Here is a 27860-nt window from a genome sequence, read left to right as displayed (position 1 = left end):
TTTTTCTGCTTCTTCCCTTTTTTTTTGTTGTAGTGCGAAGGCGACATTCATCCGCCACGATGTCCGGTTACCGGTTATGGGCGTAAAAGTTTGCCCTTTTTATGGGGAAAAGTAGACATTCACAATAAATAAGGAATACACGCTTTTCCCACCGGGACCCAGCTGGTAACGGAGCTTGTGGGGAGACCTTTAGGAACCGATGAAACTTTTCCCCCGAAGCTCAACTACATTGAACGGGTGGGTAAGGATGAAAAATGATTCGTCCTCCCACCACCAGGTCGTCATAATGCAGTCGCTTCCCTCGCCAGTGGCTCGTTCGACAATCAATAACCAATCAACGAGAAAGAGAAGCTTTAGTGTCCCGGCGTAGAATGTCGATTAACCTCGCCACGAAACATCGTTGCTGCATAATCCGCCGTAGAACGATCCAACCAAAGCACAACCAAAATGAAGTTTTAATGACAATTTATGTTGCTTCTGGTCGCATGGACACCACGACTACGCGCTACCGGCCGATCAGCTGACCCAGGTGTAAGAAGCGCCACTGCAGCATTGCATAAAGAAAACCACAACGTGAGCATATTTGCAGAAGGAGCGTTTTTTTTCTCTCCAAGAGAAGTTAGTGTAAAATTTGGCCCAGCATCCTGGATCGATGCCAAATACGCGCTCCACGTGGAACGGAGGGGATTTGTTTAATGAAGATTTGTTACTGTCTCATCAGAAATTGATTATGTTCGCGTGCAGGAAAGCAAATGGGTTGCCTGCGGTATGGGCGGTTATGAAGCAAGGAAAATTAACTTTCACATACATGGCGAATATAACGGCCCGTAGGCTTTGGAGATTGTGGTGACGGGCGAACCATAATTGTCGCGTCGAATAAGACAGTGATTTATGGTCATTTCCGATTTTCACCCATAACTAACGCCACGATATTAAGGCTTAAAAGCTGCTACTTTGTAGATTTCATCATTGGAAATGGTAAGAATCAGTCATGTGGATAACATGTTACGTGATAAAAAAAATCTTAATTCTTACACGGTATGCTATATGTTCTATTTGAAAGAATTTCACCTGGGAGCAATTCTCGCCAAAACAAATCAAATTAGTTCCATAAGAACCTCAAATACGCACACATTTGTTATCTTCACGCATCAAATCATCAAGTACAACCATCTTGAAAGAAAAAAATCTCATTCGTGATTACATTATTTACAACTGAATTGCATGTAACTGCGTTCAAAACGAGATCTCGATTGCTTGTTGCACCGCAGTCTCCGGTGCGTTTTGCTTCCACTGCACTCTGGTTACAGTAACCATTATCAGTTGATAGTACCCCATCGGACACACTGGTTTCGTTGACCTTTCCTACAACAGGAACCGAAGCCTGGTAATCTGCCTGGCAGGGAGATAGGAAACACGCTTCCATTGTCGTTGCCTTAGGGAAGCGTAAAGAGTGCTTGTAACGACTGATAAGTGAGCCAGCCTTCGTTATTTTGTGTGCGTTGCAAATCAAAACTGACACACAGTGGGTTTCCTGGGTTGTTTAAATAACAATAATGATTTTAGGTCATTATGCAACTGCCGCGTAGCCAATATTGTAGTAATTGAGAATACAAGAAGTTACTGTTCTATCGAAAATTTTAAAGAAAATTCTTTAGGAGCGATTCTTATATGCCACTTTTTTAACATTGATTCACTTTTATTTCTGCAACATGTTAGCAGAATGCTAATTACGTTGGTTTCAAACACAAAGTAACGAACGCATACAAGGTTAAGGTTAATATTCCCATTGTTCCACCAACACCCAAAGTGTTGATAGCGATTAGAACCAATAGGTGCGGCCTATAATGCTGTAAACGAACGCAGATAACCTTCAGAAAATAAAATGCATTTTTTGTCACATAATTCATTACCAAGACAGGAAACCTCAATAAAAACAGGGTTGATACATCAAGAAGTTTGACGTTCACGAGCGAATTTTATTTTTTAAATGAATAAATATACTGTTATGGACATTTTTGACAGGCCATATGGAGGTTTGATTTTATTAAGTCCGATCAAATCGAAAACACACTTATCATAACTGTGGCAACAGAAACCCATCAACACCCGTCGGGTGCGGAGTAAAATAAACAGATTCACCATCGGTTAATAGTCGGCTGTTCCTGTTGCAGCAAAGTAAACCAATTCTATTTTTGGGACTAATCTCATTACCACGTTACGGCGTACACCTCCTCGAGGCTGATGGTGATCGGGAAAACAAGAAAAAAAAAAGCCTGTTTATGCTGACTTGCTGAAGCTCTCTCGTTTCCCATTGCGCCTTGACAATCAGCAAAAAGTGCCGGTCCTGAGTTGCTTCGAGTGCCAATCTCCGGATGTTACGGATGGCTCAGCGAGGGAATTACACGATTCACGGCCCATAATTAGCGTAAGGACTTGCGGTGGGTGTGTGTGGTTTGCAGCGCAAAAATCTCATTATTACATCACAGTGCGCCAGAAGGTAGCTAAATGGTGGATTTCGAAGCCCCGAAGGACACGCGCTTCTACGTGAGATTTGATGGCGAAAAAAAAGGAACGAAGGAAAAAAAATGTATGAAATTCAGTCTTCAATGCAAGTATGGTCATTCCTTTTCAAAAGATTATATAAACGCGCCCTAAATCGCATAAATTTTAATCCCTATATCAGGATGCATCCTTCGAAGACGGGCACGATAATAAAACGCTTCCTAATTACGGACCCCTCGTTTCAGGCCGAGTTCAATGGCTCATTTGTCAAAACGCACAAGGTAAGGCAACGGTCTGCTGGGACAAAAACAGCTGCTACACTGGGCTGCTTGAGCAGGCGGCATACGAACCCAAGGCAACTCTTACGGCGTGAGAGAAGAAATTTATACGATCTTGATCTCGCAAAACCTCAAAGCCTTCTGTGGAAAGTTGTCCCGTCTATATCCGTCGAGCCGTCCGTAAATTCCGCAGTCACATAAAGCCGTACGAGTACGTGCGTTCCGATCGAAGAGTAATGACTTCTGTCATGTTTCCGTTGTACGCGACGACGACGACGACTGCATACGTACGAAGGTAGAAGGGTAGGTTTCCTTTGCTTCATCGTTCCATTCGCGAATTTCTTCATGAGAAAGTCAATGCGACCGGTGCATGTTGAATGCAGCCATCTCTTCCAATGAAGTACGATAGACAGAAGGTACTTTATTTTAATAAAATATATGTGTTTTTCAGCAATGTTCTTTAACACACTACGTTAAAGGGGTGGTGCAATTTCCTTAATATGTGATGTCATATGTGTCGCACAGAAATACAAATATAGAAAAAAAACTACGCCCCAAAAATACAACAGATCTACCATTTGTCACATGTTAGTTCTTTTGACAGGCCCGTTCTTATTTCCACCAGGTCTAGAATTTCATATCAATCAGTAAATAAACCGTGGCGTACGTACTCTGCCGTCTTCTAGCCGTTTCGGTTCGCTTCCTTATCGTCGTCTGCACGAGAGACGAGATTATCCACGCGACTGCGTCGTTGTGTACTGCAACGGGCAACTCTTAATAAAACCCACATTTCTTATCAACAAACTTACCGATGACGCTATCACAGTCGAGCTCAACTCAAAAGTTGCTCCACACTCGAACACAAACACCTCTCGACCGAAAAGCAAAATGTGCGTTTTCACTTTCTCAGCTTTTGTTTGCTTACCCCTGCGAGAGCGCATTATCGCGGAATTGCTCCCTTTTTCTTCATACTTTTGCCAGTTGATAAGCCCCCGTTCAGTTGTATGTGAGTCAAAAAGGTCAAAGGAGGCGTGCGGGTTTGCAACAGCCCCAATAAATGGTCATTACGCACTGCAAAAACAAACGCACGTCACTGCAGTGGAATCGAGAGAAAGATTTCGTCTGGTTTGAATATTGCGCCCTTACGAACAGGTGCATTTTATGACTCCCGTGAGAAGCCATTCGAACGTTTCCACTTTACGAGCCTCCCGTCGATCGGACAATTAATACCCCCAGGATGCTGTTTCCTGCACAACAAACCAACGCGCACACACACACGCACACACAAGGCACATTTAAATAATTTCCATCCGTTCGAAAATGCAGCACTGCGCAACTGGAATAACTGGTTCGACTGGATCGGGAGGCTCGGATCGCACGGTCCAACAACCTGTTCCCAAAACATCACCCGATAGCGATCGCAAACGCAAGTCAGGCAGTCCTAGAACGTGCGGTAGGAATTGGATTTGTTTTGCCCCAGCGACGGATGAAGATCGGAATCTTGGAAGAGAACGGGTTCGAAGGAATGGTTTGCCAAACCGGCCGTTGTGTGTCGTTTGAATTCCTAATGCCCTGCTGATAAGCTAAGGTGCGGTAATTTTTGCCAGAACTCCATCGCGCACTAAACGGGCGTTTTAACCAAAACCACTTCCCGGAATAGCATTAATCTGGACACGTAAAGATTATCTGAACGGTTGAGTTATGGTCACCAATCGTTTAGAAGGGTGCGTAGGGTGGTTGAGGCAGTGTAATTTTTTTTTCGTTTTGTCACAGGGTAGAATTTGTGTGTGTGAATCGAAAAGCCATATATGGCTCATATGTGCTTTTTTTTCCACCCAAATAAAGTCTAATACAAATCCCACCATCATGTCCATAGCAGGGTGGCCGTCTGGAAGAGCCATTTTTTAATTGATTATGCGCGTCTTTTTTATCATTTGAATTTGCATTTTGTACATCCGGTATCGTGTGAATTTTCCTGCGGGAAATCGAAAGCCACAACCAGCAATAATAGGCAAAAAAGTGATTTTCATCCACAGAGTGAGACACATCTCGCGAACATAATCAAAGCAACCGCAGAGGATTAATCTTTTAACAAAGAACAAATGAAGAAAAAAGACACGATCCGAAATTAGAAGGGATGTAATTTAGAAACACATACACACACTCACACAAGACTATTCTCCTTGCTTTGTCGAAATGCGAACGAAGGGAACAGGTTGCCGCCGTTCGATGTTTCTTCCCTCCTTCAGGGGTCAATTTCGATTCCTTTCCCGCTTACCTGTTTTAATTTTTTGGGCAGTTAAAACACTGTGAAAAGGGCTCGATTTCAACGGCCCTGCACACGGATGACCGCTGAGCCGTCCCGTTTCTGCATTTAGCGCTTCGACGTTTCGTAGATTCTTCGAAACAGGGAATACAACGGGAAACGCGCACCGGGAACCACAATTGTTGGCACTTTTGTTGAGGAGGGATATATTTTTGCCCTTTCTTCCAGACCCGACAATGAGATGGGTTTTACTCACAAACACACACACAGGCACACACAAGGTCGGGAGTCACAAACGAGACACCTTTCCTTCTTCTATCGCATGCACGAAGAACTTCTTGATGCACTTTTAAGAACGCACCTTTTGCGGACTTCTCACTTCTGCCTGCCGTTTTGGTAATGCAGATTTAATTATGCCCTTACCTTTTTTATGCCGCTATTTATTTTCACATTTGCTATTCCACTAAACACCTAGAGACATGCTGAAGATTTCTGATCCCCAAATTCACGACGAAACGGCACGAAAAACAACACACATCAACACGAACGAAACACAATCAGAGTGGATCCTACGTAGAAGATAAAGCATTTTCATGTTTAGATAAAGAAACTTGTTCAAGATGACAAAAATGAGACGAACGACAAAAGAGTACACTGTTTAATCAATGGCGAACACAGAAGCACATCGCAGTTTCAGCATATTTTTGACTAGAATCAATCGTCGACAAAGTAGGCTTGATTCCGAGAAGCTTCCCAAATTCACAGCGCACAAAACCGAAAAGCGTAGTCTGGCGAGGCGCTCCCACGGTGGAACGAGACGCGAGTGGTTTTCACGGCGATACGGCAGAGGAAAATGGTGGTTACACGCACTCAGGTGGCACTGGCCGGGGAACAAGGAAAATCAGCTACTGTCTGGGGCAGAAGGCTCCCCTTTTTCACACGTGCGCGTCTCGGTTTATTGTAGCGGTCGTTTGAGCCACTGCAACGGCACAATACTCACGGTCACAGAACAATCGACAAGCCGCGGCTACCGAGTCTTTTTCTATGATGCTTCAGTAGACTGCTTTGACGGCGCACAACCGCAGCAGAGCGATTTCAGTTCGATACAAGATTTGTTTGGTGTTTTCCACTATCAACGGACGGTACCTCTCGCGAAATGCGACGAGCTGAGTGACAGTTTGCGCCTACAGCTCGTTGTGACAGCGCGACTACACGTGTGGTAATGGTAAATGACGTTTACCGTTTGAAAATAACATTAATTATTTGTACACCGAATAAATATCAGAGCAATATGAAATCAGCAACGGTTTTAATTTTCAACAAAAAAGAGGGCATTTATTTTGCAATATGAGAAGTCATTGCCGAAAACTACCGCTACGAATGTAAATAATACAAAAGAAAATGTTGACTGTCGTTTCAAACTTCACACCAGCCCTATATATGGAACGTCAAAATGCACAGTGGGATTCTAAATTACCTTTTTATAATAGGAAAATAAATATATACATAGGGAAACTATTTGAATGTTTGAAATATTGAAAACAAATTTTACATTGCAGACTTTTGTAAGCAAAATATTTCGATCAAAAGCCTACTGCAGTGGGTACAACGCAAGTGCAATTGTAGTTAACATATGCGTTGCACCAACGATCGCGTGCTCATTTTTCGTCATCCACTTGGTGTATCAATTATTTAGAACAATCCTGAGTAATGGTTTCATTTGATTTCTAACTTATGTGAATTCATTCAATATTTGAGTCAAATTTTTGAAATTCTCTTTCATCTAAACATCAAAGTACAATAATTCAGTGCTCGAGCATGTTTAGTTTTTTTTCACACTTTTTAACTATTACAACTTTTAACCAACTGTCTATATCCATCTCATATATTTTTTACATTGTTTTTTCCGGTATTTGATCTATGCAAACATTTGACCAGTTCATTTAAATGCATGACCCCTATTATAATGAATAAAATAATTTCAAATTGATAAACTCCTATTTGAGGATTCTCTCAGGATAAAATTCGTCCAGCTTGCGCTGAGGACAGTTGCATCTGATTGTGTGTGTAAGCTAAATCATTCAACAGTAGACCTGCCTTGAGAAAATCCTTAAGATGTAAGCTCAAGAAAACCCACTTCGTGTTACCGAAGTCAAAGAGATCCATGGGTGTCAAACTAGTGAAGAGGTTCAGTTGTCTCCAAACATCTTGAAGTAGTTATAAATTAAATTATATTAGCGTTTTCAAATTAATATCATTAAATTATATTATATGTGTAACTAAAATCAAAATAGGGAAAAGCCCTAAATAATTCTTTGGAAACTTTGAAAATAATCCTTATTCCTTCTCTTAAAAAATGATGCTTGTATTTTTTGTATAAGTTTGTAGCCAGTATTAAAGCTTTAAGATTCCATCCATTTTCATTTGTTACTACACTCGAACTTTTTGTTCCGTTTGACGCACTTGGTGTAGATGCATTGATTTTGAGAGCTTTGTTGGGGGAAACTGGCCACTCTCTCACCACAAGAAGGCACACTTCAAAGCCAACCATCGAAGCGGTTCGTCGCTTACCATCTCGCACAGTTCTTTCGTACACCAGGGGGAAACGATCGTCGTGATCGCGATCGCTTGCAAAACACCGTCCAGTTCAGTGTTGCGTGTGCTTTCGCAAATACACACACCCAAGGCTAACCCGTGCGATTTCGTCTCGATCTCCATCCTTCCCAGCCCAGTCAAAGCGAATCCCTCATCCGCTCACCGTTGAGCTGACCCCCCAGTGGCGCTGGTTTGCGTGCAACACGGCGTGCGTGAACGAGTGGAGGTCGGGTCTCGTATTTTCCATACGCACCCTCATTTGGGTAACGCGGCTCGACGTGCAATAAAGAAATTCATTTCACCTGCACCGACCCGCGGGTGGCATCCCTCCACAGTGTATTTGTTAATCGTGTGCACACCGAAGACAACGACGACGGCCACACGACGAACGCGGCTCGAAATCGAAATTCCGCAGTGAGAAAGTTTAGCTATATCCCTCCCGCTCACGCGAGCTGCTTCTCTCTCGCTTTTTCTCCCGTGCGTGTGCGCTCATCTTCGGTGTCTTATCAGGTCCGGGTGGTGTGTTTGATTGCGCACGGAAAATAAAATTAAAGAAAAAAAGTAGAGCAACTCCCCAGGTGATTGATTTGTGGCCGCCAAAAGTAGCAAAATCGCGCGTCAGACCCCTCGTGCGGCAATAAACGCCCTGTGCAGTGTACGGTGTACGTTCGATTGACCACCCCCACAGTTAAGAGCCAGTGCTAGCCACGTTATCCGGGTCACATTAGTTCACCTTCTGGTACTGCCAGAGATCGACAAAAAAATGGTGTGCCTGTTCGGATGAACCGGCAACGTTTTCGAACCAGCTGACAGTTTTCGTTCACCACATTGCGCACATCCCCGTTCGAAAGCCAAACGCGGCGAAGAGTGGCTGCGTGCCGAGCAGACGAAAAGATCGCAGCGATATGATGAAACGATCGCTAATTGCATTGCGTCCGAGGAGACAGAGGCCGCGACCATTCGCGCTTCTGCTGATGATCCTGCTGGCGTTTGATGCCGTCTCGTGTAAGTGTTCCTCTACTCGTCGGCTGGCGTCTATCCACGTGAGCCAAAGGTCAACCAATTTGCAGTGCTGTTCGCCCCATTCGCTATGACTCAATCCCGCGTTGCGATTTGCTAACTCGAGAAAAGCGTGTGCCCCGAGAAGGGCACACCCGGGTAGGCCAGGCACCCTTCTAGGGTTCGCCAGATGCGCGCGAACAACTTCCAGTACCGTGGTGGTGTTACGTGCGCAAAATGAAACCGAAAGGAAGGCGAGAGTTGTGCAAAGCAAAACAAAACTCTACGTTAAAACTCGTTTTTTGTTTCCCTACGCTCCGTGTGTCGTGTGTGTGTGTGTGTGTGTTTGCTTGTGCATGTATGCGTGAGTGTTTGTACGGAAATGCGCTGGAACGGAAACCGCGCTGCAGCGTGCTTTTACCCGCCAGAGAAAAAAAAAACACACGGCCCTTTCCATTTGCAGACGTTGTCCGAGGACAGTGGCGTACTTTAGCCGCACGATCGCGCACCCGCTGATAGCGCCCCGAAAGTGATCGATTTTTTACGCCAATTACCGTCCGAATGGAACCGGTCTGGTTGGATCGCACCACGGCACAAGAAACCAAACAATTGATCTCTTCCGCTCATGCAATGGGGCAGGCATACCGTGAAGACGAGCCACGATTGTGCAATCTGCATGCGCTCATAGCGTGGTGGGTGATATGAGGATGTTTGGCCGTTTGGAATGGCTCGTTATGTGTGTGCTATCGATGATCGACGATCGCAGCCGGGAAAATCGAGACCGAGATCTCGTTTCGTGCCGATCGAGGAGATACGGTTGCTTAATTAATTGAGAAGGCTCCATCTTGCTTTAGTGGGGAGCTGTTTTTTTTTATCTCAGCACACACGCTGAAAGAAACATGCATACAATATAATGATCATTTTTTCAAACCATCCCCGGTTGTCACGATTCATACCAATCAATGCCATCGTTTTCTTTACAGCGCCATAAGACCCAACCGTCTCGCTCAATTTGGCTACCAGCTTCTACCGCGTTCCGTTATTCAACGTACCTCGCACCTCGAAATAAGGCAATGGCGGTAAAATTAAATCATCGGCTTATTTTGCCTCAATTAAGAAATCATCTTTCATTTGCCGCCGCTCAAAAAACCATCGGGGCCACGATGCTTTGCCGTATGAATTAGACAATATTTTAACCTTTTATAATCCATCAACACCTCCATGTGGAGTCGGTATATTTAATTTGATTAGCGCCCCCTTCTTATGCCTGCTGGCACGCACCCTTGGGAGGCGCATATATCAAAGTTAATACGTTTTCACTTTCACACAGCCGGGTATGGCCGTCTTCCGTGGCTCTTTGAGCGATGGGGCGCAACTCGACATCAAATGGCGATCTTCCGACGTTGGGTTGATGCGGCACTGAAGCCGGCTTGTTATCGTCAAGGTATCCCAGCCGGCCATCGGGCGTCTTCCATGAGGCTGATGGTGAAACGCCCTTCTGTGGGTGATGCTCGAACACAGCCGGGCCTTCGAGTGCGATTGATTGATAGATGTTCAGTTGGAAGACTGATGTGCGTCGGGGATTACTCAGCGGCATTGCGGGTTTTAGCGATTTACGTAACCGGTAGCGATCGGTGACGATTTTCTAAACAAACCCGCGCTGGGGTTTTGTGACGAATTAAGCTGACATTTGGGTGTGTTTATTTGCATTCGATTACATGCGGATTAATCCTGAAAAATTGACTCGATACCGTCAAAAAGCGAGGGCCTTGATGTGGAAATTAACGGGGATGAATTATTAATGTAGCTGGTTTTTTTTAGAATGATTACGATCCTCATAGTTTTCATGGAGTTAAATCATATCGGATCTCATATCGGACTGAATGATTGAAACATTTTTAAACGTTTGCCGATTCAAATTGAAGATGGTATTTACAATTTTTAAATTCCCATAAATACTGACGTGATAAAAAAAAATTCACAAGGCTTTCCAGCTCTACATTACACTTTCGAAAATGTGTTTATTATGTTACACAAGTCTTGAAGCAAGCAACCCACCACCAAATGGCTGCCTCGTCAGGCCAATGCCATCTCGTACGTATTCAAACGCTTCGCTCACTTTACAACAACCCCATGCATAAGCGCTCACAATCGCACAGATAAACATATCGAGCATATTTACGCTCGCGATCACTCTCGATCGCAGCCTCACAGCGATCGTTTGTGGTGTGATCACGCACGTAACGTCTGGGAAAATGCTCGTTACGCCCCGGTGTAATTATGTCGTTGTGGTGACTTTAATAATTCCCACATGAGCGCGATCGCTCATCTGCGATGCATAAAAGGTGCAATGACGCCGGCCAGTGCCACCGAGAGAAAGGAGTATCCATTGTGGATCTGGATATGCTAAAATCGTGATAGACGTGAGAGAACGAACCGCTTCCATTACCGGTTGCTAATGGGGAGGTTCATTTTATTACACACCCATCAATCCGACCTGCGAGGGAAACGCACGTTTTGGTTTTATGAGGTAGCTTTTATGCGCCCGTGAAGGTTTTTCTGCTGTTTGCGCTTTACGATGCATCGACTGGCTGGCGATGCATACACCGGCGTTTTGAGGGAAATTGTACAATGTGGCTCAATAACGAATACGAACCCGAATCCCGCCCCAAAACGGCATTGACACCATTCGCACGCTGACCTACCATTCCGGGAGCTTTTTCGTTCACACACAGCAAATTAATGGGCAACATGATCGCACCCGATAATCGCAATCGTCATCCTCAACCTCGCTATCATCATCGTCATCGGAGCACTAGCGGTCGAACGATTAGCTAGCCCAGGGCACGCATGAAGCGTAACCTCATTTGGAAAGGCGTTTCGATACCTTTTGCGCTATTTTTTTTGTTTTGGTTTATTTCACGTTCTTTTTTCGTATCTTCACTGCGCGCTGGTTTTCCACCCGGGCGTCCGGTGAAACAAGGGTTGTGAAAACGACCAGCGAACGAAATAAATTAAGCGCAGCAATGTTCACAGCACGCGGAGGGTTGCTTGATGGGTAGTTTTTTTTTCTTTTTGCTGCAGCGATTTGCGCAAGGTCACACCCGAGACTTGACCACCGGGTCACTGTTGTTTTAGCTTCTTCGTTTTCTAGTACAATGGAGGCACGATCGCGATCTCGCTGGTCGTTGAACTAGTTGAAGATCGGTTGCGTAACAAGGGCAGATGGCGAATGTATGGTGATGTAGCGAATGGTCAGATGAGTTTCGGAACTCAACTCAAGGTTGATTAATATTGTATAATTAAAGGGCATTCAGTCAATAATTATAGGCTGTAATATACGTTTACTGGCTTATAAATAAATATGATAAGGTATGGAATCAAAGTACGAGAAGAAGTCTTCAATTTGTTTACATAAGTAATTGTTTAATTGTAGCCTTCAGGATTTTTGTAAACACATAAAAATGATTCACCTATTTCGCTTTGTAAATGTTTAAAATTAATCAAAAAAGTCACTGATTATGCACTTATCTTTCAACGCTATTAGATGGCGTTCGAAGCATAACGCATCGCCGTAAAGCCAACCTGCTCTTAAAGTGCATTACGCGCGCAAAAAGCTTTTCGATGATGGAAAACAAAAACCACATACTCAACGAAAGGTATATTACTAATCCACGTAAGTGGGCACCCTTGCTTTCTACTCGAGAGGGATGTTAAAAGGGGACACTCGACGTCTCCGGAGCCTGCGGTGGCCCATCGTAAGCCATGCTTCGTCGGGCATTCGTAATGTCGTGCTGGTGGTGTTAGTGGTGGCGCTTGCGTTATGAGCATTTGCATCTTAAGTGCAGCGGCTCACGATCTCAAGATTGCACCAGCGCGTTGCAATTTGTGTGCACATCAGATCTGGACTCTTTGCGGTCGCTTCATCATCGAGAAACGCTGTACCGAGTGCCGCGAGATGGCAGAAAACGGCTCACAAAATTGAATGGTAGCGTTGGCGCGAAATAGAAAACATAAAAAAAAACAATGCCGTAGAAAACTCTTCTACGGTATCATTTAAATAATGCACGTTGATAGTGCGGGAGGGAAAAAAAGGAAACATTTAAAATAATAATCAGTTGCGGAGTCGTGAAGCGAGCGGACATACACGTGCACAAACCACGCAAGCGGTTCACCTTGAGTTTCTCTGCGGGAGGTGGGCTTTCTATTTCCTTCGATTCCGAGCAATATCGGGCAGGAATGCCACTGAGAAAGTGTTTTACATATTTTTGCAGCAAAAAAGTAACACAACACAGATCGCAATTGTCACCGATCGTCGCGATCGGCCGGAAGAACCATATACGCCCGGGCAAAACATGCGCACAATGCGCCCACCCCAGGGGTTAATTTAATCGGTTTCGTGACCAATCGATTAGTTTTCACTTTCAAAACATTTTTATTACCGTGCACTCACCTAGAGCGACACGGGCGCAACAAACCTGGCCGACGGAGTTCGCCATGCTTCGATGCCTTTTCGGAAGTCCGGTGCGCGCAAGTGTCTGTGTGTGTGTGAGAGAGAGAGAGGGTGATTTAAAAAAAAAAGGCTAACATGAAAACAAAAACGGAACATGGTGGAAAACGGCTGGCCACATTGACGAATTGCGCACGAGCTGCGAATCCACGGTGTGGTGGTATTTTCTACATCGAGCTCATAAAACGAGTTCCTCGAGTCAGGGTGGGTTTCTGGCCTGTGCGGCCGTTCAAGTCTTTCGTTATGCAGTCAGGCTTGGTGACGGGTTGGGTTGGTTTGCGCGTGCCAAGGTCTTTGCGATCGCCGCTCGTACGGCAATTGGAGCGATTTGCTTGGCACTTTGCGATCGAAGGATGACGGGTCGATTTCTGGCCGTGGCGTTCGCTGGGTGCGCGTGTCCTTTTACCACGCCGTCAGGGTTGCTGGCGGAAACAGGTTTGTCGACGGAAACGGGTCGCTGTTACGTAAAACGGATGGTAGTGAGATAGGGGAAAAAAAGGCTCATTGCTTCGATGCGCGATTTCTTACGCCAGTCTGATCAATCAGGGGCATAACTTGCTTTGGGTTTTTGGTGATCGGATGCGAAAAAGTATTTAGCTTAAATCGACGAAACATTTTCCACACCTGCAGCGGATTAGCCGAAGGATAAAGGCGACCCCGCAAAACACTTCTCATTTGAATCGCACCGAAGCGGAATAAATCAACGAACATTGAAAAGCGAACGATGGTAAATAGCCTCAATCACGGCCCCATCTTTGGGGGGTTAATTGATTGAATTGGTTGAATAATGGAATTACGAAAGCATCGCTTCGGAACCATCCATTTACTCCCACGGACAAAACGGATGCCTCTAACGTCATTATTAGGGACAAATGAGCGTGAGTACGGAGTTGAAGATCGGTCGTGAAGGTCTAGCAAAGGATGAACCACCATCGCCGTGGGTGATCATGTTCGACACGGTTGCTTGGAACGCCCCAAAACAGCAAGTGTTGCCTTTTTTTGTTTGCTTGACTGAGATTAATTTCCGCTAGGGGGGGTTAGGATGATCATTTTTTACTCTCCCAAAAAAAAAAAGAAATGGTTTTACGACTTAATTTATCCCGTTAAAAGCTGCGCTGTCGTTCGGGAAAGGTGGGCTCAAAATGAAGCTTTGCGACGAGTACAACCCGCCGTGAAATTCGCAACGATTTCTTTCACTGCACAGCGCGCAAAGAGCAATAAGTTTTCAGCATTTTACGTACCTCCGAGTGGCTGGAAGGAAAAGCTAGCCCCAAGCATAATGCATTATCTATTTCGCAAAACGGGCCGCCAGGTTACGACGCAATAAACCCACACGACGCACATTACTCATCGCGCTAATCTTCCAGGCAGGTAGATCTGCCATCTCCCGGCCAGGCCTAGCCAAACCGATCCGATCGCGAAACGGTAACTTTGTTGTTGCCGCAGTTGGAATAAATGAGGACCAGCCGAAAGGTCCCTCACCTGTTGGGGAGCTTCCAGTTGACCATTTTGTTTGTGTTTTTTTTTGTTTCAACCTGCACGCTGACCCGCTACCTTCACGATGCGCGGCCTCCTGTTGGGAAATTTATAGCCAAAACAGAGCCCCAAAATAACGGCCCACCCTTGGGGGGTTTAGAGCGAAAACGAAAAGCATAATCCGCGAAGGATCCCTCCGACCCACGACCGGTCGGTACGGTCGAATAATTCAATCAAAACGATACCGGGTCCGTTTTCCCGTTCGTTAATAAGCAACCGTCCCATTTGCCGGGGGTTTTTGTTTTTGCCATACCCCCAAATCAACTGCTCAACTCAACCGCACCAGTAAAAGCTTCACTTATTTACCCATCCGTAATTCCGCACTACTCATTGGTCTTTCTCTCTCTTTCTGTCCGGATGTCACCGCATTTCCATACGCTGGTCACCGCAGTCACAAGCGCGTTCATCGTTCCGGAGGAGCTGCCATCGATACTTTCCCTGGTTTATTCCAACATTCCGCCGATCAAGAAAGGTAAGTTTAAGGCAAAGAGGATAAAAAAAGGCCAAGGGAGGTGGGTCCGGTTTGACCGGAATGCAAATATCATCGGGCTGGGCCGGTGGGATAATTCGGGCAGGCCCAAATTATGTAATTTTGGGCAATCTTTTCACACCCGGAATCGAACGGAATCAGGAAACCCGGGAATGGGACGTGAAAAACAGGGTTAATGGCGATTGGCGGTTAATGGTGGGGTGGAGTATGGTGGAGTGGGTGAGAAGGATCGTAGGAGGTGAACCCGTTACTTTTCGGTGGCCAGGTGCCGTAATTTCGTAATGCTGACCAAAGTTCCGTATCGCGGTCAGTGAATCGCGCCAGCAGGCTTCCAGCTGGTTTTGGTTTCCCGTGAGCGCAGGTTTTCCTTGAACCTCGCACCCCATGGGGGGAGGGGTAGTTAAAATTGATTCCACCTACATTCTTGCTTTTTTTCCCTCTCTTCTGAAGACCATAAACTTAGGGAAAAAAAATGATCGAACAGGAACGGAATTTCATCCGTTTCCCGCGAGATTGGCTTTATCGCGTTGTGTCACGGCTTAGGTTTAAGTGATCGAGACACCATTTGGTAGCAAAACCGGATACAAGACCATAAAAGACACACGAATGAGTGTTTTTCGACGATTTGGGAAGTGTTTTAGCGGCTCGATCGAGCAATAGGAAGCAATGGTGGTGGCACCTATTATCCGGTATTTATTTTATGGCGCCAATTTCCAGTTCAAAGAAGCAACTCTATTGGATTACAGTGCAGTAAAAGTACCACCGAAAGGCGACATTTTTACGCCCCTGAGTCATGGAGGAGCACGATAAAAGGTTTAAAAAAGGCCGCAGGATGACTCACAGGATAAATCATGTGGCAGAGGTTTCCATTGCATAATGAAAGTGCACTTTTCGGACATTACAAGTATGACTTTCACCATTGCTGGATGGCCGGTCTAAAAATGCAGCTGATTTGTAACGTTGTTCCATATCATGTGATAAAGCGCATCGCTTTTGATGATCCACGATGATCGTGTTAAATCAAATCGTCTCAACCGTGCTTAACCAGCTTTATTCGATTGAATTTCGGATCTAATGACGCTTAATTCAATCGTCTTAACGGCGCTTAGCGGCGCTTATGAAGCTGGACGAAATTTATCGCTCTAATTGATAATTAAGGTTAACGAAAATCTCATCCCGAAACGTGCTTTTGGTCAACCGCCGATCTCGCTCACGCGATCGCGTTCTAATGAACACATTAATTTCGGCTCGCGTGTAAACGAGCACTGCTTCACGAACCTTTCATCTGATGTTGTTTTTGTCCGTTCCACACTGTCCGCCTTATCAAACGATCGCAAATCACCCGTTTCCGAAGCGGAAGGAGAAGATCCCCACGATCCCCACGGGATGTTCCCAACCAACCTCTCTAACGTTAATCGTGATGGAGCTCTTTTTTTTTACATCTCTTCAACGCCGATTGGACTCCACACAGATCGGTCGGACTCAACACGGATGAGGCACCGGCGCAGTAACCATGGGACAACTTTCCCTTTCTGTTTGCATCCGTTGCCGTTCCGACCGCAGACGGATGATGTATCCGGACGACGGTGTGTGTGTGTGTGTGAGAGAGAGAGAAAGAGAGAAAGAAAGAGAGAGGGTAACAGGGTGGTGCAGAGGACGCTAATAAACATGAATCGAGTTACGCTGGCCGGGTATGCGCCTGCCGGTGGATCGTGTAAACATATTTACAGTAGGGTGCACAACATTAGCCGATCGGTGTGCATGGTGCGTTCGGGTATTTGAGCCTTCGTTTTCTGACTGCTAATTGGTGGTGCTTGGGAAAACTGAACGTTGGGAACATCGAAAAATGAAACCACCAATCCACCGGCCATATACAGATTGGTGTCATTTTGCTTACTTTTAAATCAAATTTAATAAATCGGCGCAATGTGGGGAAATCTGTTTAAAGAAAATGATTGGTAGAAACTTTGTGCGGCCAGTTTTCCGACGACCAGTTCCGTTCGATCGTCATCCGGTGGGGTTTGCTAGCACTTGCAGACAACAGGTATAACAACAGCAACAGAGAGAAAAAAAGCACAGATAATTGCCGACAACCGGACAAACGATCGGCATGCAGGTATTACGGCACCGGGGAAACATCTCGTTTGTGTCCACACTTGTCTGGACGATGGCTCATCTGGGCGCTGCACTGTACCAGATGCCTTCGACAAGGTGAATAAGCGGTGGCCAGACTGAGCAAACCACTTCCACGGGCCGACGAAAGTCCGTCATTTGAAGATCGCACTTTATATCTGGAGGAGATCGTGTTGTCAGACGATCGCTCGTCTCGATTTGGGCCTGGGTAGAATGGTACCGGGAGAGGCAAGCGAGGCAGCGATAGGAAACTGGCGTCATTAGGTGAGATCTCCGATGGCAGGCTGATGGGTATCTTTTCATTTGTGAAGTGCGCTGGGAAAAAAGGCCATCCAGCTAGGCGGATGATTAAGTGGACAAAATTTGTTGTTGATTGAAATTGATTGGGAATTAATTGGGTTTGAGTTGGGATTTGGATTGAATCGTCATCTGCATTGAAGAGGAACAATACGAGCGAGCTTGGAATCAATTTAATGTACCAACATTTTATAGAAACTCGAAATTTCACTCTCCGGAATTGTATCGCTTAGACGAACGGCTTGTTAGTACGCTCGACGACCCATAAAAACTCAGTGAAACAAACAACTTAAAGTAAAAAAAAATGGAATGCATCCAACCTTGTGCTGGGTGGTCCAAGTTTGTCTTGCAAACGACCGGATTGAAGGCAAAACTTTACTTTCAATCATGTGACCGGCTCTCTGTGCCATTGAGCTAAGCCATCCTTGAAAGATGGCGTTTTTGTGTGCTTCTAAACGGCAAGGTTTTTGTTCTACGTCAGCTCATTTATACGAGATCTCGGATTGGTTGAAAACGTGAAGAAAAAACACGTCTCTCGTGGGTTTGCCGAGGATATCGCCATGCACTTGACGCAACGTTTTCAACCGGTTCGATTTCACTTCCGTTCCTTCGAACCGTCCGGTGGGTTTTGTTTGAAACTATTCTAAATGTATGCATTTACTCTACTGCCTTCTTTTGTAGGAACCGACTCACGGTTAGGATTTGGCTTTCGACTTGGGGAGCACGCGGACTTTCAGGTGCAATTGGAACTGGGCCCGCAGCTTAATACGCGACCGATAGGTAAGTGAACCGGTTCATTCTCTCAACTTGATGGTAGCGACATCTATCGGGCTGTGATGACAACTACTTATTAATTCTCATGGCTTGTTGTGTGATGTTTTTGCTTCAGGAGCGTCTTCGGGTAGCAGCAAACGATACGTAGACAACGATGAGTATTCAAATTCGATAAAGGTGAGTTTTCCATTCCAAAAAGCAATCAATTTCCTTATGGTTCAACGTTTGCTTTCGTTTCCCTTTAATGTAGACTCCCAACCGGAATGGCGGAACGTCCTCTTGGCTTCAGGCGTGGTCGAAGCAAACGAAGCAGCGCCAGCAGTTCAACAAGGACAAGCTGCGGGACTCTCTGATGCCACCGGCACCGATCATGGACGAGGGTGCATATAACCAACTACAGCAGCTCTACGAAATGAACAAGCAGCGCGAATACGAGGACTCGATTGGGACGCTGCCGGCGGAAGTGTTAGAAGCACGCATCAAACAGCTGAAAGCTCTCCACAGCCCAGTGGTTCCATTCAAACCAATGCCTAGTGAACCGAGGACTGGAGCAAGCGGATTAAAAGACCTCTCCGAGGTGTCGGAACAACCGAACGGGACCAGCGCAAGCGTTATAGTTGTAATGCCGGACAACTCGACGAGTACTGCTTCCGATTTGACATCGGATGTCTCTACGACGACGAAGAAAACTGCCCCAACCCCAACCGGCTCCACCGTCGATGGTGGTCGAAGGAACGTCAGGCGACGAACCAATCGACCGGTAAATAAGCGAGATAAGGAGCGGATCACGGCGCAACTATCTGACGTGTCGCTGGACTGATCGCTTGATCAGAAGCGGGCCCTTGTGGCCGGATTGTGTATTATACTGTTGAACTGTTGTAAGCGGGAAGGAGCATGGTAGACGGTTGGTAAACCGTAACTGTCGAATCGGTGACCAGCACAAGGTGGTTGTAAATAGTTTCCCGGTTTAGGATGTGATATGTATTATTTATTAAACAAGGCGTGGCTGAAGTATGCTTCGGCACGCGCAAATACTAAAATTCAAAGCGAACTATTGACGGAAGGAAGCAACGGCAGTTGATGTACCTATTTGAAGTAAGCTGCACCCCTGCAAGAACCGGTAACAGATTACAAGAGGGAAGGGTTTATTTATTAGATGCAAGGCATAGACCGTTAATGACAATAAAGCAAAGGGAAGTACATGAAAAGTCGATTGGCGTTTGCGATTGAGTTGAATTGACTTTAAAAAAAAAACTTGAAAAGATGAAAGAAACAAATATGCACTTATTGAGAGAGAGAGAATGTTGCACTTGAGGTGAATGAGATATGTATTGCGTGTTGCATACGCTGAGGCGCTTATTGCGTTCTCACTGCATCTCACGAAGTGAGCCAGAGTCATGATATCTCAGAAAGTGAGTTGATTCTCACAGTATAGCGAGTACGATTGTTTTTGGAAAATCATAGTAGTGAGTAGAAGTATTACCTTGTGAAATTTCGAATCGCACAGCACGAATCATTATCCTTGCAAAAGCAAACTCAACTCAAAGATGTTGGGTTTTAATGGTTTTATTTGTCTAGTACATATTGGGTTTTGTTTTTCTCATATACCTTCGATTCACCACCGGCCTCAGCACACAGTGCGTTCATTTTCTCCATTTATCCTACATTAGTTAACCCATCGGTGAGGCTGTGCTTGTCTCAGTCCGCCGCGCTCTACAACACACTACAATACAATAACAAATTCGAAAACAGTGCTCCCGAACCGAACGGAACGATACCTTTTCGCTCGCGCGCATTTGAAACACGCAACTCATTTCCACCGTTCGTTTGTCTTAGACCAGCCGCGGATCCTTTCCTTCGTTGGACGTACTATTTCGTGCCTTGAGGATGCTTCATTCATCACCAATTTGCAGGTTGTTTTCCATTCACAATGTATACAGTAAACTTAACGGTAAAACTGTGCTTTTCGCGACCGTTCATACATCCTCGGCGATTTGTTTTTCCTATTCCTTGTTTGTTTTTTTTCCTAAGAACCGCTATCTCATTTACTTACCTAGACTCTTGACCCTTACTACCGTTCTCACAACGATTGTTTCATATTCATATTTTGGATTACTTTCCATTCGAGCGACGTTGGAGGATGGCCGATGAGAGCATTCATCCAAGAAAGGTGTGTTTAGCAAAACCGGCACAGTAGTTGTTTTTTCGTCTTCTTCTTCTTTACTCACTACGATGTATTTCTACCTTTCCAAATTCATAAGATTTGTTGATTTTATTTTACAAAACGCTAGGAAACCTTTCACGTACAGCGTCGGAACTTTTGTGTAGGTAAATGTTCATGTACGCGACGCAGTTTCTGATGGGTGGTTTTTTTCACCCCCATTCGTACGATTCTCGTGACCTCGGGGCAGTTCCGTATATCTACACACTGTTCCAGCAGAAACTGCAGGCGTTTCATGGAATCCTTCCAATTTCATGCTCATTCGTCCTCCTCCTGCAAACGCGGCTGGACGAAGCTTTCTCTCGCTGCATCCGATTTTACACAAGCATTTACATTTCCATTCTGTACTAAAGCTCACTCTGTTTATTTGTTGTTTGTTTTATCGTCTTCAAAGGAGAGGTTGGCTTCTATAACCTATAGTCTTACACGCATAGTTCTTGTTTTCTAATTGTGTTTATCATTTTTTTTGTTAGTTTTTTTTTTCTTGTTTCATTTTGAACGTTTTCTTCTCTACCTCGCAACTCATGATTGCTACCCATGTATTCGCTTGGTACACTGAGCGTCACCCTGGAATGTGTGTGTGTGTGTTTTATTTTACTCATTTAACTTTACTCTTATTCGCATTCGGGAGCTGCGGGAACTCTTCCCCGCAGGGTTCGCTTGTTTCTTTTCAAATAACTTATCCACACGCGTCGCTTTGGCCTGCGGTGCATCTCGCATTTGGGCACCGGCAAATGCCCCGCAGGGTTGCATAAGAACATAATTTATTACCTTGAGTAAACGTAACAATCCTAGTTCGCGTTAAAAACAGCTTGAATACTAGAAACATGTATAGATACGCGCCCGGGACGCGCAAGCCTTCCCCGGGGCGTGAAGAGAAGAGCGATAGTGAGAGAGTAGTGTGAGTGTGAGAGAGAGAGAGAAAAAGAGTGATAGGAAAATGAAACAGAAACGTGTGAACCTCTTGAACGACTCCACCATCCCCATTTTGGGTGGGATTCACGTGTGGTGTGATGAATTCTCAGCGAACAGCGTAACATCATCATGAAACCTGGGTTTTTTTAAAATACCCTGGTGTGTTTTTGATTACATAACGTATGCTACATCGAAAGTGTCCCTGGCTCTGCCACGTCCTTCCGGCCCGTCCCAATTGTTTGCGGAATCAACCTTGCCCCGCCGGTGTCCGCGTACCACAGCCCCATTTGGGGTCAGTTCTATCATTTCGTTCGGCTCCCTCGACTCTCGCTTGTTTTTTTTTATGTTGTTGCTGTTGTATGCACTTGTAGCTAGCAAATTACTCAAATTGACTTGCGCTCCGCAAACGGGAAACGGATAAATATGTATGTATATGTATATTTGTATAGACTAAAATGCATGCCTAGTTTTTGCAATATGCGCTACAATCCGTTACTTGTGCTTTGGATGTGTCTCTCCTAGCGCGTCTGCTACAAGTCTGCGTCGTCATCGTCTTCGGCATGGATGCAGCGGGAGGATTGTGGTCGGTTTCGGGTTCAGGTTGGGGTTGGTGTCTGGTGTCCTGGTATTGGGCGAGTGGAAACAAATGCCTGTCTGCCCGGAAACTATCACATAAACATCTCGGACCGATCCGATCAAACCCCGGTTTCGGTGCTTCTGTACCACTGGGCGATCACCCAGCGATCGCAACCGTACGAGAGGGTAATTGCAGGACACGCTAATAATGGCAACACGCTTCAGTGTGGCCGCTACCGTCGAACGGTGACCGGAAGCGGAAGTAACATGGGAGTTTGGGTGTTTCGGGATGGGTTGGATCGCTACGAGCCGCGACGTGGCGTGGTTTAATGCCAGGTGAAGACGACGTGTGCGAACATAAGGTAGACAGTGGAGACGATCACGCTACCGACCATCACTGGGAAACCGACCCTGAAGAGGAAGAACGAAGCACGATTAGTTAATGCAAAGCGAACGCTACATGCACGGGAGCATTACTTACTTGAAGTATTCTATAAAGGTAAACCTATAACCGTGCTGCTCGGCAACACCGGCACATACTACGTTGGCGGAGGCTCCGATCAGTGTGCCGTTTCCTGTGGGGTGGCGATAACCAAACACAAGGTTGTTAGAAAACGTGTGTGATCGTGGGCGATCGCGTAGGTACTAACCTCCTAAACAAGCTCCTAACGCTAGTGCCCAAACGAGCGGTTGAAGCGGTAGATCGAGCGTCTCATTCTCGGCAAGACCGATGGCAATCTTCACCATCATTGTGGTGAGTGGGATATTGTCAACGAAGGCGGATGCGAACGCGGATACCTGTACCGAGAGAGAGAGGGTTTATCGCTGTTTAGGAAGGATTCATAGGAAGGACACTCTCCAACACGCACCCATAGAATGATGAGAATGGCGACCGCTAGACGAGATTCTTCCGACACGGACAGGATGACGTTCTCCGTCTGCTTGCCAATCCAATCGATCAGCCCGAGCTCGGCCAGGGCTTCCATCAGGATGAACAGAGCGGCGAAGAACAACAGCGTGGACCATTCGACGCGTGCAATGACCGACTCAATGTCCTCCCTGTTGGTGACGAGAATCAAGAGATGTTTGATCCACAAGGAACCGGAATGTTAGAGTGATCTTTCTTACCGATCAGCGAGGATCAGCAGAAGTAGAGCACCGAGAAGGGCCGTCCAGCCAAGCGAGAGCTTTTGAATGTCTGGGGCCGAATGCAGGAAGAAGAACGTGATCACGAACGCCAGCGTGAAGGCCGACTTCACCAGCAGTGACTTGCTGCGAATTGGGTACTGTAAGGACATGGAAACATACTCTCGTTAGTGCTGGCTATCATCCTCACAGGATCACCTCTCCGTTACCTTGCGACGCATTTCCTCCAACGTAGCCTTATAGCTCTCAACCGGCACAGATCCAGTGACGAGCTTCTTCTTCAGCGAACGCGACAACCGATTGACCTTCTTGAGTAACGTTTCGCGCACCAAATCTTCGTCCTTCGAGTACGACGACAGGGATGCGGCCGCACGCTGCCATACCGCGATCTCGTGTCGGATCTCCTGCACATCCTGCGGCTCGCTGAAACGCAGATCGTTGATGTTCTTGAACTTCATGCGCAGCTGGAAGTAGGTCGTGATCATGACGAAGAAGATCGGGATGGCCATGTGCAGCGTGAAGGTGGCAAAGTTGACTCCCTGCGGTTGGATGTGAAAGAGAGAAGTCGGTTCAGAACTGGAACCAGCTCTTCTGCAGGTTCGAACGATTGCTTACGTTTTTCGCGATATGTCCGTTCGAAGCGATGATCACGTTCGGAGGATCACCAACCGGTGTTAGAGTGCCACCGACGTTCGAGTAGATAACCATCGACATCAACACCGGCACCGGGTTGAGTTCCATCACCTCGCAAAGTCGTATCGTTACCGGTGTCATGAGCAGCACCGTCGTAACGTTGTCCAGGAAAGACGACAGTATCGCCGTGAAGATACACAAGCAGTTGATCAACGGCCACACCTTACCATTCGTCACCTGATACGCGTACACGGCGAGGAAATCGAAGATACCCGTCTCGGACAAGATCGCCACCAGGATCATCATTCCAAACAACAGCAACAGCGTCTCAACATCGATCCATGAGATGAGCTTGGGCATGCTGGGTCGTTCATTCATCGCAGCAAGTACACCGATGGCCAAAGTCGATGCAATGATGGCCGCAAACGTCCGGTGTACGATCTCCCAGATGATCAGCACGTACAGACCGAGCAGCACGACCGCGGCGTAGATTACGCCCGTCTCCGTGTCCATCGGGGTCGGATCGAACGTGAACTTAGTCGGGAAGTCCGCGTCCAGGTTGGAGGACATGCGCACCCGTACGACCGCTTTCCCGTTCACCACCTTCTGGTGATTCACTGGACCGATGTCGAACACGTGCTTGCGGCTTGACTCATCCATCTGATCGATCGTCTCGAGTGAGCTCGGTATCGGTAGTTGCCACACTTTCCCAATGTTCTGTGATGGAGAAAAACGTAACGGTTGTTAGTCTAGGGCAATGATACTCGAAGGATACTCGAAGGTGTTCCTTCTTGCCGCTGGACATACCTCAGTGTACTTCACGTCGTGGTCCGAGTGAAGGCTGAAATTGGAACTATTGCTGTGCAGGTAGAGCAGCTGCAGGTTGACGGACACGTACGTGACCGTGTTGTTGTGCTGCTGATCGCTGAGAAAGGCACCCTTCAGGTAGATCCCGATCCGGGAACCAGGTGTAGTTTCCGGTAGTACGTACGCTATAATTAGATGGAATAGAGCGATGATCAGTCAATGCAGCAGGTCGAATACGGAAAAGGTCGACTAGGACACTTACTTCTGTAGGATCCCTCCGGAACGGATAGCTGTCGCGGTGTAAGCTCTTTCTCGTGCTTCGACATCAGGAAGCCGGTGAAAATGAGCCACACCACGAACAGGGTGCCAACCTTCACGTAGCTGAACAGCTTTCCATGCTCATGATGGCTACCCATCGTCGTCTCGTGCCCATTATCCCCTTCACCGTCTGTCGTCACGTTCTGGCCATTCTTTTCGCTCTGTTCCATCACCGCCACCGCTTCCGACGTCGCCTTGCCATCTTCCAAGGTCGCGTCCGGATTGGTGACCTTGATCGTGATGAACTCCTTGCTGTTGCTATCGTCGCCATCGTCCGCCGAAACGTCCTCGTTCGGGAGCGGGTCTTCGTCTGGACCTATCCGTGTGTGTGAGAGAGAGAGAGAGTGCGAGTTAGTTTAAATGTCTTTCATCGTTCGTTCAAGCGATCGCGCCGACGAGTAAATGAAGCAATTTTCCTGCCCGTGGGCGATGTTCGGAACACGTGCCTGATGCTAATTCATGCCCTGTTTACTTTTCAATATCATCCGCTTGGTCCGCGGATTACTGAAATTAACCTTTAAGCGCTCGCTGACGATCATCTCCGTTTGGGGACGATATCGTCTTTGCCAGCGTCTGCCCTAGTGCCCTAATGGTCGTTTGGAAGCAATCAGGCCAATTGCCAGTGCCTTCGAGGCGGCAGAGACTCAGCCATCCCTGAACTTACGCTTATTTTATGGCATTTCTGACGCGGAGAAGACCTGCCATTAATTAACACCCACGTGTGCGTAACGTTTCGTGGAAAAGGTTAATTCGTGGTTCATCGCATCAGACGAAGCCTGCACCGGGTAGAGTATGGTGACATTCGATTCCATTAAAGCTGAGACGTTATCGTGCGAACAACAGCGGAATGAATGCTAGATGCTATCGGTAGTCAGTCGGTTTTTTTATTGTAAAATAAAGAAAACACGCCGGAACAGGTGATCTACTTGCTCACTATCAGCCGTAGACGGGAAAAGAACGAAAAAGGGTCATCAGAAGAGAACCGTTTGTGTGCCGATTAGATAAAACGTTCTCTTGTAGGTGGTTGTTCGTTTCATAAACAAAAAAAAACATGGATTGTCGTCTCAATACACACTGTTGCATTGATTCATCGAGTTGATGGACAGTTTGGCAGTGCAAAAAAAAACTCCCATCCAATCGATCGTGCACTCGTCTGATAACCTTGGTGAGTGAATCACTCGCGTACCGGGAACCATGCGTCTCCATTTGTGGAAACAGGCGGCCGTGTTGCACGGGGCATCCATCTTATCATCCACTCGTGGCGGGTCTCCACCAGAGGTGCAAGGTGAACAGTACGTTCATTCACAAAGCACCCGTTCAGTAGGTGGAGGATTGCATAACACGTACGTATCTTATCGGTTGTCTTTCCGGATCATCCGGACAAGGTTTATAATTGTTGAATGCATTTCGAATGTTGGAAAATCAACAGTCGTCCACATGGCCAAAGACAACAACCAGCTCTAGATCGTCAGATCAGTGGAATAGCGTTGCGAAAACTCAGTTCATCATGCTTAAAAAAAAAGGGTCAAAAATAAGCAGCTTCGATGTGCGCTACAAACCGACCGAACTGTCAGCGGTCGCGTTCGTCACCAATCAACAAAATCAACGGCATCATCCAAACCGTCAGCAGCAGCTCGGTTCTCCATCGCCATCTACAACCCGTCACCGGCCACCAACCTGGTAAATGCGATAATGAGCGGAAATGTTTCATGCTTGAAAATTTACATAGAATAATTGAAAACAATCGACGCCCGGTGGCGTGGCGGTGCCGGGAATGGGATGGGTTGTATTTTTTCACTCTCTCTCTCTCTTTCTCTCTCTCGTTTATTTTCTCCATTTTCTGTTCGATTGTTCTGCCGCATTGTGCTGACCGACCGGCAAGCGGGTCACTGTCACAAAAGTGCATCCCCAAAGGCCAACCGGTTGCGGAGTTTTTGCTCGTGAATTTCATGGACACGCGGTTGCGGTTGAAACCGAGCGGATGCGTTACACAATTCCGGGTTCTGAACAGCTGATACCATTGCGATGCGATTGTGCAATGTGAGCGTGTGCACGAAATGGGAGGTTGGAGTATAACGAGCTGCACATGCGCCGATGAGCGATTTTGGGTCAAGTGCACAAGCTCATGCACAAGAAGATGATAAATAGGCAGATAAAACGGCTCAGCAAAACAACGAAAATGTGTACCTCAATTTCCGGTGGATTTCCTCCTTTGAATAAGCCTCAAAATTGAATGAAAATTGGGGTCAATTTTTAAAAGTGAGAAACAAACAAATCTCCTTCCAGCTCACTCGCTCGACCAGACGTATCATCACCGATATCTGACATCTTGTCGCCCATTTCCACCCATCAGTGGTAATCACGCGCCTATCATCACGCCTCAACCATCCAATTCACAACTTTGCATTTTTCGCCCATAAATCCACCCCGGGCCGGATGAAGTGTGGATCCTTGCGATGGCAACCTTCGCCGATGTTCGCACAAATAAGGGCCCCAATGGTGTGCTGCACCGCCCGGTAAGAAGTACCGCAGATTATCACATCCGCCGCTAGGCAACGCTTTGATTTATGATAGCGGCAGAGCCACAATTGTGCACACCTCCTGAGAAGCTACGACGGCACTAAGGGCTCGTTCCTGCTGTGATTGCAGTGTTTTATGCTAATTAATTCCCGCGCCTACCTATTGGCGAAATGGAAATTGTGCCAAAATTGGCCGTCCCGGTTCGCCGCGGTGATTTACGGTCGTGCTCAATTTAGATGGACTGACTTGATGGGTCCATCATCGCAAGGAAACCCAACGGGTGCTTTTTTTTTCTTGAGCATTTCATCGTTTGATGCTCAATTTCGCGCTCCCTTTTGGCA

General features: G+C 46.4%; 2 protein-coding genes across 2 annotated transcripts in view; one reads left to right on the top strand and one right to left on the bottom strand.

Annotated features, from left to right (window-relative positions):
• The first annotated feature begins 8549 nt into the window (after positions 1-8549).
• Positions 8550-19342, top strand: LOC128726459 (uncharacterized). Its single transcript, XM_053820272.1, has 5 exons — positions 8550-8649; positions 15081-15161; positions 18291-18389; positions 18499-18560; positions 18634-19342. The coding sequence occupies exons 1-5, from the start codon at positions 8550-8552 to the stop codon at positions 19201-19203; spliced, it is 912 nt and encodes a 303-aa protein (XP_053676247.1). The 3' UTR covers positions 19204-19342.
• A 2731-nt stretch (positions 19343-22073) lies between these two features.
• LOC128726803 (P protein-like) overlaps positions 22074-27860 on the bottom strand; it is a 44835-nt gene continuing 39048 nt past the window's right edge. Inside the window, exons 3-11 of the mRNA XM_053820629.1 lie at positions 24944-25315; positions 24682-24866; positions 23857-24591; positions 23451-23780; positions 23224-23381; positions 22965-23154; positions 22746-22893; positions 22577-22670; positions 22074-22506 (exon numbers count right to left, since the gene is read on the bottom strand). Coding sequence (XP_053676604.1) covers positions 22422-22506; positions 22577-22670; positions 22746-22893; positions 22965-23154; positions 23224-23381; positions 23451-23780; positions 23857-24591; positions 24682-24866; positions 24944-25315 — 2297 coding nt within the window. The 3' untranslated portion in view covers positions 22074-22421. The remainder of the gene's footprint in view (positions 22507-22576; positions 22671-22745; positions 22894-22964; positions 23155-23223; positions 23382-23450; positions 23781-23856; positions 24592-24681; positions 24867-24943; positions 25316-27860) is intronic.

Source organism: Anopheles nili, chromosome 3 (genome assembly GCF_943737925.1).
Source record: "Anopheles nili chromosome 3, idAnoNiliSN_F5_01, whole genome shotgun sequence".
In the NCBI taxonomy this organism is placed as follows: domain Eukaryota; kingdom Metazoa; phylum Arthropoda; class Insecta; order Diptera; family Culicidae; genus Anopheles; species Anopheles nili.
This window is presented reverse-complemented; position numbering and strand designations above follow the sequence as displayed.